Here is a 10,990-nt window from a genome sequence, read left to right as displayed (position 1 = left end):
CAGTAGTCTTGTGGAGGAAAGTGCATCCCTTGAGGTATCTCAGGGATTTCTTGATGAGAGGGGTCTTTGTTTGCTCCATCTCTTCTTAGTGATGGGCTTGAGGTCATGCCTTCTCAGTTGAACGGCTTTGGATGCCATAAATGGTTATGGAAAAAACAAAAAGCAATGCTTTTACCACACCAAACTTAAAAAGTTTGCTCGTCCTCGAGCAAAAGAAGAGGGAAGTGAGTAGAAGAAGAAGAAAGAGGAGAGGGAGATGGCTTGTGTTCGGCCATGTATGGGGAGAAGTGGTGGTTTATGAAGGATGGATGTGAGTGGTGAAGAGAAAGAGATGTTGAGGTGATTGATGAATGGGTGAAGAAGAAGAGAGAGTGGTGGGGTTGTTTGGGGATCCTGTGGGGTCCACAGATCCTTAGGTGTCAAGGAAAAGTCATCCCTGCACCAAATAGCATCAAAATCCACGTTTTGAGCCATTTCTGGCGTTAAACGCGGGCTGGTGCCCATTCTGGCGTTTAACGCCAGGTTGGTGCCCTTTACTGGCGTTTACGCAGTCCAGGTGCCCTTCTGGCGTTAAACGCCCAGAATGGCACAGACTGGGCGTTAAACGCCCATCTGCTAGCCTGACTGGCGTTTAAAACGCCAGCAGGTTCTTCCTCCAGGGTGTGCTGTTTTTCTTCCTGTTTTTCATTCTGTTTTTGCTTTTTCAATGGATTTGTGACTTCTTATGATCATCAACCTACAAAACAAAAATAAACAAAAGAAAATAGTCAAATATAACATTGGGTTGCCTCCAACAAGCGCTTCTTTAATGTCATTAGCTTGACAGATGGCTCTCATGGAGCCTCATAGATACTCAGAGCAATGTTGGAACCTCCCAACACCAAACTTAGAGTTTGAATGTGGGGGTTCACACCAAACTTAGAGTTGGTTGTGGCCTCCCAACACCAAACTTAGAGTTTGACTGTGGGGGCTGTTTGTCTCTGATTTGAGAGAAGCTTCAAGCTTCCTCTCCATGTGACAGAGGGATATCCTTGAGCCTTAAACACCAAGGATTCTTCATTCACTTGAATGATTATTCACCATCAACACAATCACAGCCTTTGCTGTGGCTAGGAAAGGTCTGCCAAGGATGATGGATTCATCCATGCACTTCCCAGTCTCTAGGACTATGAAATTAGGGGATGTAGTGGTCTTCAATCTTAACCAAAACATTCTCTACAAGTCCAATGGAATCTCTATGGTCTCATTTTGAGCCTCAGATTCCCATGGTTCTCTTTGAGGAACTCAGAGGAGATTGGTACACGCCCACTGAGGTCTTCCTCAGTGGCGTCCTCCTCCTCTCTTTCCTCTCCATATTCGGCCATGTTATGGCTTTGCACTCTCCTTTTGGATTTTCTTCTGTATTACTTGGGAGAGTACTAGGAGGGAGTTCAGTAATTTTCTTGCTCAGCTGTCCCACTTGTCCTTCCAAATTTCTGATGGAGGACCTTGTTTCATTCATGAAACTTTGAGTGGTCTTTATTAGATCAGAGACCATTGTTGCTAAGTCAGAAGTATTCTGCTTAGAACTCTCTGTCTGTTGCTGAGAAGATGATGGAAAAGGCTTGCCATTGCTAAGCCTGTTTCTTCCACCATTATTGTTATTGAAACCTTGTTGAGGTTTCTCTTGATTCTTCCATGAAGAATTATAGGTGTTTCCATAGGGTTCTCCTAGGTAATTCACCTCTTCCATGGAAGGGTTCTCAGGATCATAAGCTTCTTCCTCAGATGAAGCATCCTTAGTACTGCCAGGTGCATTTTGCATTCCAGACAGACTTTGAGAAATCAAATTGACTAGCTTTTCCCATGAGCCCAGGCTTTCTTTAGGTTGAGAGTCCAACCATATTCTAGCTCTGTCTCTTACAGCAAAAGGGAATAGCATCAGTCTGTAACTCAGGGTTAACCCCATTAGTCTTGACTGTGTCACAGATTTGCAAGAACTCAGCTAAAAACTGATGAGGATCTTTATTGGAAGTCCATGGAACTTGCAATTCTGTTGCATTAGAGAAACTAATTGAGGCTTAAGCTCAAAGGTGCTTGGCATGGCAGGATAGAGATGCTTCTCCCAGAAAAATTGGGAGGAGGTGCAGTAAAGTCACCCAGCACCTTCCTTGCATTGTTGGCATTGTTGTTGTTTTCGGCTGCCATGTGTTCTTCTTCTTTGAAGAATTCGGTCAGCTTCAAGAATGCCTTTGTCTTTGTTCCTGCTCATATGAAAGAGAATAGAACAAGAAAATATGGAATCCTCTATGTCACAGTATAGAGATTCCTTGAGGTGTCAGAGGAAGAAAAATGGAAGACAGAAGTAGAAAATTCGAACTTATCAAAGAAGATGGAGTTCGAATTTGCATTAAAGAATAGAGTTAGTCCAGAAATAGAAGGATGTGAGAAGAAGGGAAGTAATTTTCGAAATTAAGTGAAAGATTTTGAAAACATTTTGAAAACACTATTGATTTTCGAAAATAAAAGTGGAAAAGAAATCAAGTGATTTTTGAAAAGATTTTGAAATTAGAAATCAAAAAGATTTGATTGAAAACTATTTTGAAAAAGATGTGGTTAAGAAGATATGATTGGTTTTAAAAACATGTGATGAAAAGATATGATTTGAAAACAATTTTCAAAGATATGATTTGAAAACAATTTTAAAAGATATGATTTGAAAACAATTGAAAGATATGATTTTAAAAATTAATGACTTGCCTAACAAGAAAAGATATGATTCAAACATAAAACCTTCCTTAACAGAAAAGGCAAAAAATGTTCAATCAAATCATTAATTGTTAGTAAGTATCTTTGAAAAAGGAAAGAAATTGATTTTGAAAACATTTGATTGAAAAGATGATTGGAAAAAGATTGATTTTGAAAAACTTTGAAAACTTGAAAAAAATTGATTTTGAAAACAAATCTTCCCCCTTTGCCATCCTGGCGTTAAACGCCCAGAATGTGCACATTCTGCGTTTAACGCCCAAACCTATACCTTTTTGGGCGTTAAACGCCCAACCACCCTGGCTGGCGTTTAAACGCCAGTCTGTCTTCTTCACTGGGCATTTTTGAATGCCCAGCTTTTTCTGTGTGATTCCTCTGCAGTATGTTCTGAATCTTCAATTCTCTGTATTATTGACTTGAAAAGACACAAATTAAAAATATTTTTGGATTTTTAATAATTAAAATGCAACAAGAATCAAATAACAATGCATGCAAGACACCAAACTTAGCAGTTTGTATACTATTGACACTAACTACATGAGAATGCATATGAGAAACAACAAAACACTCAAGTCAATAGAATTCAAAGATCAAAACAAGAAAATCATCAAGAACAACTTGAAGATTAATTAAGACACATGCATGAATTCGAAAAATGCAAGAAGAATAGAAACATGCAATTGACACCAAACTTAAAATGAGACACTAGACTTAAAACAAGAAATATTTTTGGTTTTTATGATTTTGTAATTTTTTTGGGTTTTTTCGAAAATTAAGTGAAAAGGAAAATAAAGGTATCAAAATTCTTAATGAGAATTCCAGGAATCATGCAATGTTAGTCTAAAGCTTTAGTCTAAAGGAATTAGACATGGCCGGCTAAGCTTCAGCAAGACATTGCATTCAAGAGCTAAATTGATGATGATCAATCAGCTTTGGTGATGATAAGAACATCACCTTGAAACACTAGAATTCATTCTTAAGAACTCTGAAGAAAAATACCTAATCTAAGCAACAAGATGAACCGTCAGTTGTCCATACACAAGAACAATCCCCGGCAACGGCGCCAAAAACTTGGTGCACGAAATTGTGATCACTACAACTTCGCACAACTAACCAGCAAGTGCACTGGGTCGTCCAAGTAATACCTTACGCGAGTAAGGGTCGATCCCACGGAGATTGGTGGTATGAAGCAAGCTATGGTCATCTTGTAAATCTCAGTCAGGCAGACTCAAATGTATAATGGTGATGAACGAAAATACATAAAAGATAAGGATAGTGATACTTATGTATATCATTGGTATATGAGCTTCAGACAAGTGTATGAAGATGCCTTCCCTTCCGTCTCTCTGCTTTCCTACAGCCTTCATCCAATCCTTTCTTACTCCTTTCCATGGCAAGCTCGTATAGGGTCTCACTGTTGTCAGCAGCTACCTCCCATCCGCGCAGTGAAAGCTAATGCAGAGCACTCTGTCACAGTGCCGCCATCACCGGTTTGGTTCCCTCCCCTACCGGAATAGAATCACTCTTTTGCGTCTGTCACTAACGCCCAGTAGGTTACAGGTTTGAAGCACATCACAGTCATTCCATCATTGAATCCTACTCAGAATACCACAGACAAGGTTTAGACCTTCCGGATTCTCTTGAATGCCGCCATCAGGTCCTGCCTATACCACGAAGATTCCGAAGAATCCAAGAGATATTCACTAAGCCTCGGATGCTTGTAGAACAAGAATGGTTGTCAGTCACCTTGTTCATGGGTGAGAATGGTGATGGGCGTCAATCATCACCTTCATCATGTTGAAGAACAAGTGATATCTTGGTAAAAGAACAAGCGGGAATTGAATGGAAGAACAATAGTAATTGTATTAATACTCGAGGTACAGCAGAGCTCCACACCTTAATCTATGGTGTGTAGAAACTCCACCGTTGAAAATACATAAGAACAGTGTGATCATTGGTTTCGGCCCTAGAGAGGGAACCAGAAGAACCAAGATGAAATACAATAGTAAAAGGTCCTACTTATAGAAAACTAGTAGCCTAGGGTGTACAAAGATGAGTAAATGACATAAAAATCCACTTCCGGGCCCACTTGGTGTGTGCTTGGGCTGAGCAATGAAGTAATTTTCGTGTAGAGACTCTTCCTGGCGTTAACTCCAGCTTTTATGCCAGTTTGGGCGTTTAACTCCAACTTTTATTCCTGTTCCGGCGTTTAACGCTGGAATTCCTGAGGCCGGATTGCTTCGCGGGTTTGGGCCCTCAAATCTTGGACAAAGTATGGACTATATATTGCTGGAAAGCCCTGGATGTCTACTTTCCAACGCCGTTGAGAGCGCGCTAATTGGGCTTCTGTAGCTCCAGAAAATCCACTTCGAGTGCAGGGAGGTCAGAATCCAACAGCATCTGCAGTCCTTTTGAGTCTCTGGATCAGATTTTTGCTCAGAACCTTCAATTTCAGCCAGAAAATACCTGAAATCACAGAAAAACACACAAACTCATAGTAAAGTCCAGAAAAGTGAATTTTAACTAAAAACTAATAAAAATATAATAAAAACTCAACTAAAACTACCAAAAACATACTAAAAACAATGCCAAAAAGCATACAAATTATCCGCTCATCAGTGGCAGTCCCAATTTCTCCCACTAACCACTCATTACACTCATCAATGTCATTGAGTGCAATAGGGTCAACTTCATCTTTAAGGTTGTACTCTCGATGAGTTGTTGGTTATACTTTATGAAGACCAAGCTCTGATCTTCATCCTTTCATGATCAAGTCTATTTCTTTTCTTAGTATGAATATGCTCAAATATACTCTAATTACGCTCACATCCAGAAGCACTACAAGTCAAGCTCAAGATCTTGATAGTAAGGTCTCGCATGTTTGGAGCTTCATGCCCATATGTCCGCCACCAAAATGCTATAAAATTAAAATAAATTTGTCTAAGCCTTTAATCGAACTAAATTTATAAAGTTTTGTAAAATTTATAACAATCTTACCGGGTGAAATCTTTTTTCTCTGAGATTTTGCAAAGGATGATCCAAAAAGTCCATAGCCGGCCTTATATAGTGTTTGCTCCTCCAATATCTTCTCTTGCACAGCTATACTTGGCACCAATCTAGTGATACACTCAAATCATCCCTTTGTAACTTCTAAATCCAATTCAATGCGAGGATTATCATAAAACAACTCCGGATTCAGAAAATGACCAGCTGCATGCAACGGACGATGAAGTTGGCAATTCCATCTGTTGTCAACGATTTTAAAAACTTCAGAATATTTGCTCACATCATTAGAAAATGTTTTCATGATGCATTCCTTTGCCTTCTCCATTGCTTCATATATATAACCCATTGGCGGCTTCTTCTCCCCATCAACAAGTTGAAGCACCCGAACAAGAGGCCCCATGATCTTAAGGGTGTACTTGACATGATTCCAAAAAGAGGGCCTAATAACAATCTTTGTTGTCTCCCTCCTCTTTGCCTCCCTTGACAACTTATTCCTTACCTACTCATCCGAAGTGAACATTCTTCTTAGATTTTCTTTCTCATCATAAAGCCTTTCCAAAGAGAGAAATGAAGTGGCAAATCGGGTGACTTCATGCCTCACCAATTCCTTGCCATTTGTGAATTGTCTCAACATGGATAAAGTGCTAGAGTGGCTATAAGTGAAGCTAACCAAAGAAATGGCACTTTTTATGGTTTTTTGGATTAACGGTAACTTCCCAATGTCTTCAAGCATCAAATCCAAACAATGGGCAGCACACGGGATCCAAAATAAATTCGGTATTTTCTCCATCAGCAACTTACCGGCTAGAACATAGTTGCTCCCGTTGTCAGTTATAACTTGAACAACATTTTGCTCCCCAATTTTCTCAACAATACCATCAAGAAGCTCAAAATTTTTTTCACCCGTCTTCACATAATCAGAGGCATCAATAGACTTCAAAAACATTGTCCCAGTAGGAGAGTTTACAAGAAAATTGATAATGCTCCGTTGTCTCTTATCCGTCCAAGTATCTGACATAATAGAGCAACCATACTTTTCCCATTGTTCCTTATGACCCTTCAACAAGTCTTTGGTGTATTCTAATTCCTCATTAAGGAGTGGCACCCTTAGAGCATGATAAGTGAGAGCAGGTAAATTAGGACCAAAGCTTCCAACAGCCCACAACATTTCTTGAAAACTCTTCAACCTCACTGGATTCAATGGAATCCCAACTTGGTAGAACCATCGGGCTATGTATCGATGAACTCTACGAACCGCTTCCTTATTACATGCTTCCTTGATATTCTGTTGCCTCAATTTCTCCTTTTTGTTTCTTGCAATGGCAGTTTCGGGTCTTTTCATAAACAAGTCCATTGGACCTCTCATAGAACTTGCCCCCCTCTAGCTACTGCCATTGGAGTTGGATTTGGAATTTCATCAATTCCTTGAGCATCTTTCTCTGACAATCCAAAACCCAAACTATCTAAATCAAGCTCCCTAGCATTGACACTATGTTCCTCAGTGCTTGCCGGCGTAGAACTTTGTCTTCCTCGATTTTTTTTCTGGTTGTAGAACTCCCATAATTCAACAATAACATCCTTTGGGACCATTTTACATCCAGCAACATTCCCAGACTTAATCATTAAGTGCTCATTTGCCCGTGTAATTCTTCCTCTCGTAATTTTTCCACAAAAAATTACATATGGTGTTATTGGTATTTTCCTCTTCTACAGCAGTACCATATTTCCACCCTGGATCAATCCTAGTGGCACGGACAGTAGCTACAGGACGAGCAGCAGTTCCAGCAGCATGGCCAGCAGAGGCAGAGGCAGGGGCAGGGGCAGGGACAGGGGTAGAGGCAGGGGCATCAGAATTATGGGCTGATCTAGAAGTTGAAATGATGAACTAAGCTGAAAGAAAAGAAATTGGAGGAAGAGAGGTTTATGAGGGAAGAGAAGGAGAAGGAGACAGTGAAGTGAGTGAACTGAATGAAGAAAAGGAACGGTAACTTCTACAAACCAGAAAAAAGAGGGAATTATGGTGATGAGCGGCGGTGACCACCAGTGGTGACGGTTGATGAGCGGATAATTTGTACGCTTTTTGGCATTGTTTTTAGTATGTTTTTAGTATGATTTAGTTAGTTTTTAGTATATTTTTATTAGTTTTTAGTTAAAATTCACTTTTCTGGACTTTACTATGAGTTTGTGTGTTTTTCTGTGATTTCAGGTATTTTCTGGCTGAAATTGAAGGTTCTGAGCAAAAATCTGATCCAGAGACTGAAAAGGACTGCAGATGCTGTTGGATTCTGACCTCCCTGCACTCGAAGTGGATTTTCTGGAGCTACAGAAGCCCAATTGGCGCGCTCTCAACGGCATTGGAAAGTAGACATCCTGGGCTTTCCAGCAATATATGATAGTTCATACTTTGCCCAAGATTTGATGGCCCAAACCGGCGTAGCAAATCAGCATCAGAAATTCCAGCGTTAACGCCGGAACTGGCATAAAACTTGGAGTTAAACGCCCAACTGGCATGAAAGCTGGCGTTTAACTCCAGAAAAGGTCTCTACACGAAATTACTTCATTGCTCAGCCCAAGCACACACCAAGTGGGCCCGGAAGTGGATTTTTCTGTCATTACTCATTTCTGTAAACCTTAGGATACTAGTTTTCTATTTATAGGATCTGTTGACATTGTATCCGCACCTTATGACCCATGACATTTTTACACGTTTCTTGTGTACCTTCCACGGCATGAGTCTCTAAACCCCATGGTTTGGGGGTGAGGAGCTCTGCTGTGTCTTGATGGATTAATGCAACTACTACTGTTTCTATTCAATCATGCGTGCTTCCATTCTAAGATACTTGCTCTTAATCCGGATGAATGTGATGATCCGTGACACTCATCATCATTCTCAACTATGAACATGTGCCTGACAACCACCTCTGTTCTACTTAGATTAAGTAGATATCTCTTGGATTCTTTAATCGGAATCTTCGTGGCATAAGCTAGAACTGATGGCGGCATTCAAGAGAGTCCGGAGGTCTAAACCTTGTCTGTGGTATTCTGAGTAGGACTCAATGATTGAATGACTGTGACGTGCTTCAAACTCCTGAAGGCGGGGCGTTAGTGACAGACGCAAAAGAATCACTAGATTCTATTCCGCCTGATTGAGAACCGACAGATGATTAGCCTATGCTGTGACAGAGCATCAGGGACGTATTTTCACTGAGAGGATGGGAGGTAGCCACTGACAACGGTGAAACCCTACATACAGCTTGCCATGGAAGGAGATGCGTGCTTGATGAAGATGACAGTAGGAAGCAGAGATTCGGAAGATGGGCATCTCCAAAGCCTCAGCCTATTCTCCATTACTGCAAAACAAGTACCTTTTTCATGTTCTTTTGCTTTTTACAATCAATCCTGATAATTTCTGATATCCTGACTAAGATTTACAAGGTAACCATAGCTTGCTTCAAGCCGACAATCTCCGTGGGATCGACCCTTGCTCACGCAAGGTATTACTTGGACGACCCAGTGCACTTGCTGGTTAGTTGTGCGGGATTGCAAAAGTGTTATTGCAATTTCGTGCACCAAGTTTTTGGCGCCGTTGCCGGGGATTGTTCGAGTTTGGACAACTGACGGCTTATCTTGTTGCTTAGATTAGGACTGTTTTATTTTTGTTGGTTTAGAGTCTTTTAGTTGAGTCTATTTTCATATATTAAGTTTGGTGTGCTTTTGCATGCTTTTATTTTTCTCTTGATTTTCGTTTTTGCATGTTCTTAGTCCCTTTTTGATTCAAAAAAATTCTAAGTTTGGTGTCCTCTTTGTGTTTTCCTTTAAAATTTTCGAAAAAATTAGTGTTTGATTTTCTAAAATTTTAAGTTTGGTGTCTTTTGGTTGTTTTTCTCTTTCCTATTTTCAAAAATCAAATCTTTTTCATAAAAACTTTTCAATCATATCTTTTTAATTGTTGTCTTCAAAATCTTTTTAATTACTAATTGATTCAGTTCTCAATTTGCTTTGATCTTATTTTCTTTTTAATTTTCAATTTTATTTTCTTTTTGATTTTCGAATTGTTATTTTAATTTCCTTTTGTTTTATTTATTATTTCGTTTAATTCAAAAAAAAAAAATTTATCTCTTTGCAATTATTATCATTTCCCTTTTGTCCATCATGGACTTAAGTGGAATTAATCAGTCCAAAAGGACTCTGGGGTCATACGCTAACCCCATTACAGCTGCATATGGCACACCTCCCATCAAAGCAAGCAGCTTTGAGCTAAACCCTCAACTCATACATAGTGCAGCAAAATTGCCAGTATTCCGGTTCTTCCACAGGAAGAACCTACTGAGTTTCTGACACAGTTCTTACAAATTGCTGACACAGTACATGATAAAGAGATAGATCAGGATGTCTACAGACTATTACTGTTTCCATTTGCTGTGAAAGATCAAGCTAAAAGGTGGTTGATACCAACCTACAACAAGCATAAAGACATGGAAACAGTTGTCAGACAAATTCCTGAATCATTTTTACCCTCCAAAGAGGATGACACAGCTAAGGCTGGACATCCAGGCTTTAAACAAGAGGACAATGAATCCCTTTATGATGCCTGGGAGAGGTATAGAGGTATGCTTAGAAAATGCCCCTCTGAAATGTTTTCAGAGTGGGTACAGTTAGACATCTTCTACTATGGGCTCACAGAAAAAGCTCAGATGTCTTTAGACCACTCAGCTGGTGGATCCATACACATGAGGAAGACAATTGAAGAAGCTTAAGAGCTTATAGACACTGTTGCTAGAAACCAATATTTGTACTCTAGCAATGAGTTCTCCCCAAAGAGGAAGTTATGACAGTAGTCACTGATCCTAATCCTCAAGAACAGATGAATGAGCTTAATCAACATTGCTCATGATGACAGACAGTTAGCAGAATTTAAAGAAATGCTCCATGATACTAGGGTTGCTAACAAAAGCATAGAACTGCAGTTGAAACAAGCAAACAACAAATATCTAAACAGATAACAGGCATGTCAAGCAGTTCAACTGAGGAGTGGGAGAACACTGAATACCTGCTCAAGGGAGCAAAAAGCCAAACAAAGAACAATTGACAGAGGACAACCAAACCACTGTTCAAAATTCCTCTGAGGACAGTAAGAGCCCAGGGAGGAATATTGGCGTTCAAATGCCAGAAAAGGGAAGGAAAATTGGCGTCAAACGCCCATTCCTTGCCATTTCTGGCGTTCAAACGCCAGAAAAGG

General features: G+C 39.9%; 1 protein-coding gene across 1 annotated transcript; it reads right to left on the bottom strand.

Annotated features, from left to right (window-relative positions):
- Positions 1-6,250: 6,250 nt before the first annotated feature.
- On the bottom strand, positions 6,251-7,105 carry LOC130950084 (uncharacterized). The gene has a single exon (XM_057878639.1). It carries the CDS (start codon positions 7,103-7,105, stop codon positions 6,251-6,253), a length of 855 nt encoding a protein of 284 aa, XP_057734622.1.
- Positions 7,106-10,990: the final 3,885 nt, after the last annotated feature.

Source organism: Arachis stenosperma, chromosome 9 (assembly GCF_014773155.1).
Source record: "Arachis stenosperma cultivar V10309 chromosome 9, arast.V10309.gnm1.PFL2, whole genome shotgun sequence".
Classification (NCBI taxonomy): Eukaryota; Viridiplantae; Streptophyta; class Magnoliopsida; order Fabales; family Fabaceae; genus Arachis; species Arachis stenosperma.
The sequence above is the reverse complement of the archived record's forward strand: the minus strand, read 5'-3'. Positions and strand labels throughout refer to the sequence as shown.

What these genes read in the sequence shown, in the direction of transcription:
- LOC130950084 (XM_057878639.1), bottom strand. Translation starts at nt 7,105, where the DNA reads ATGGACTTGTTTATGAAAAGACCCGAAACTGCCATTGCAAGAAACAAA.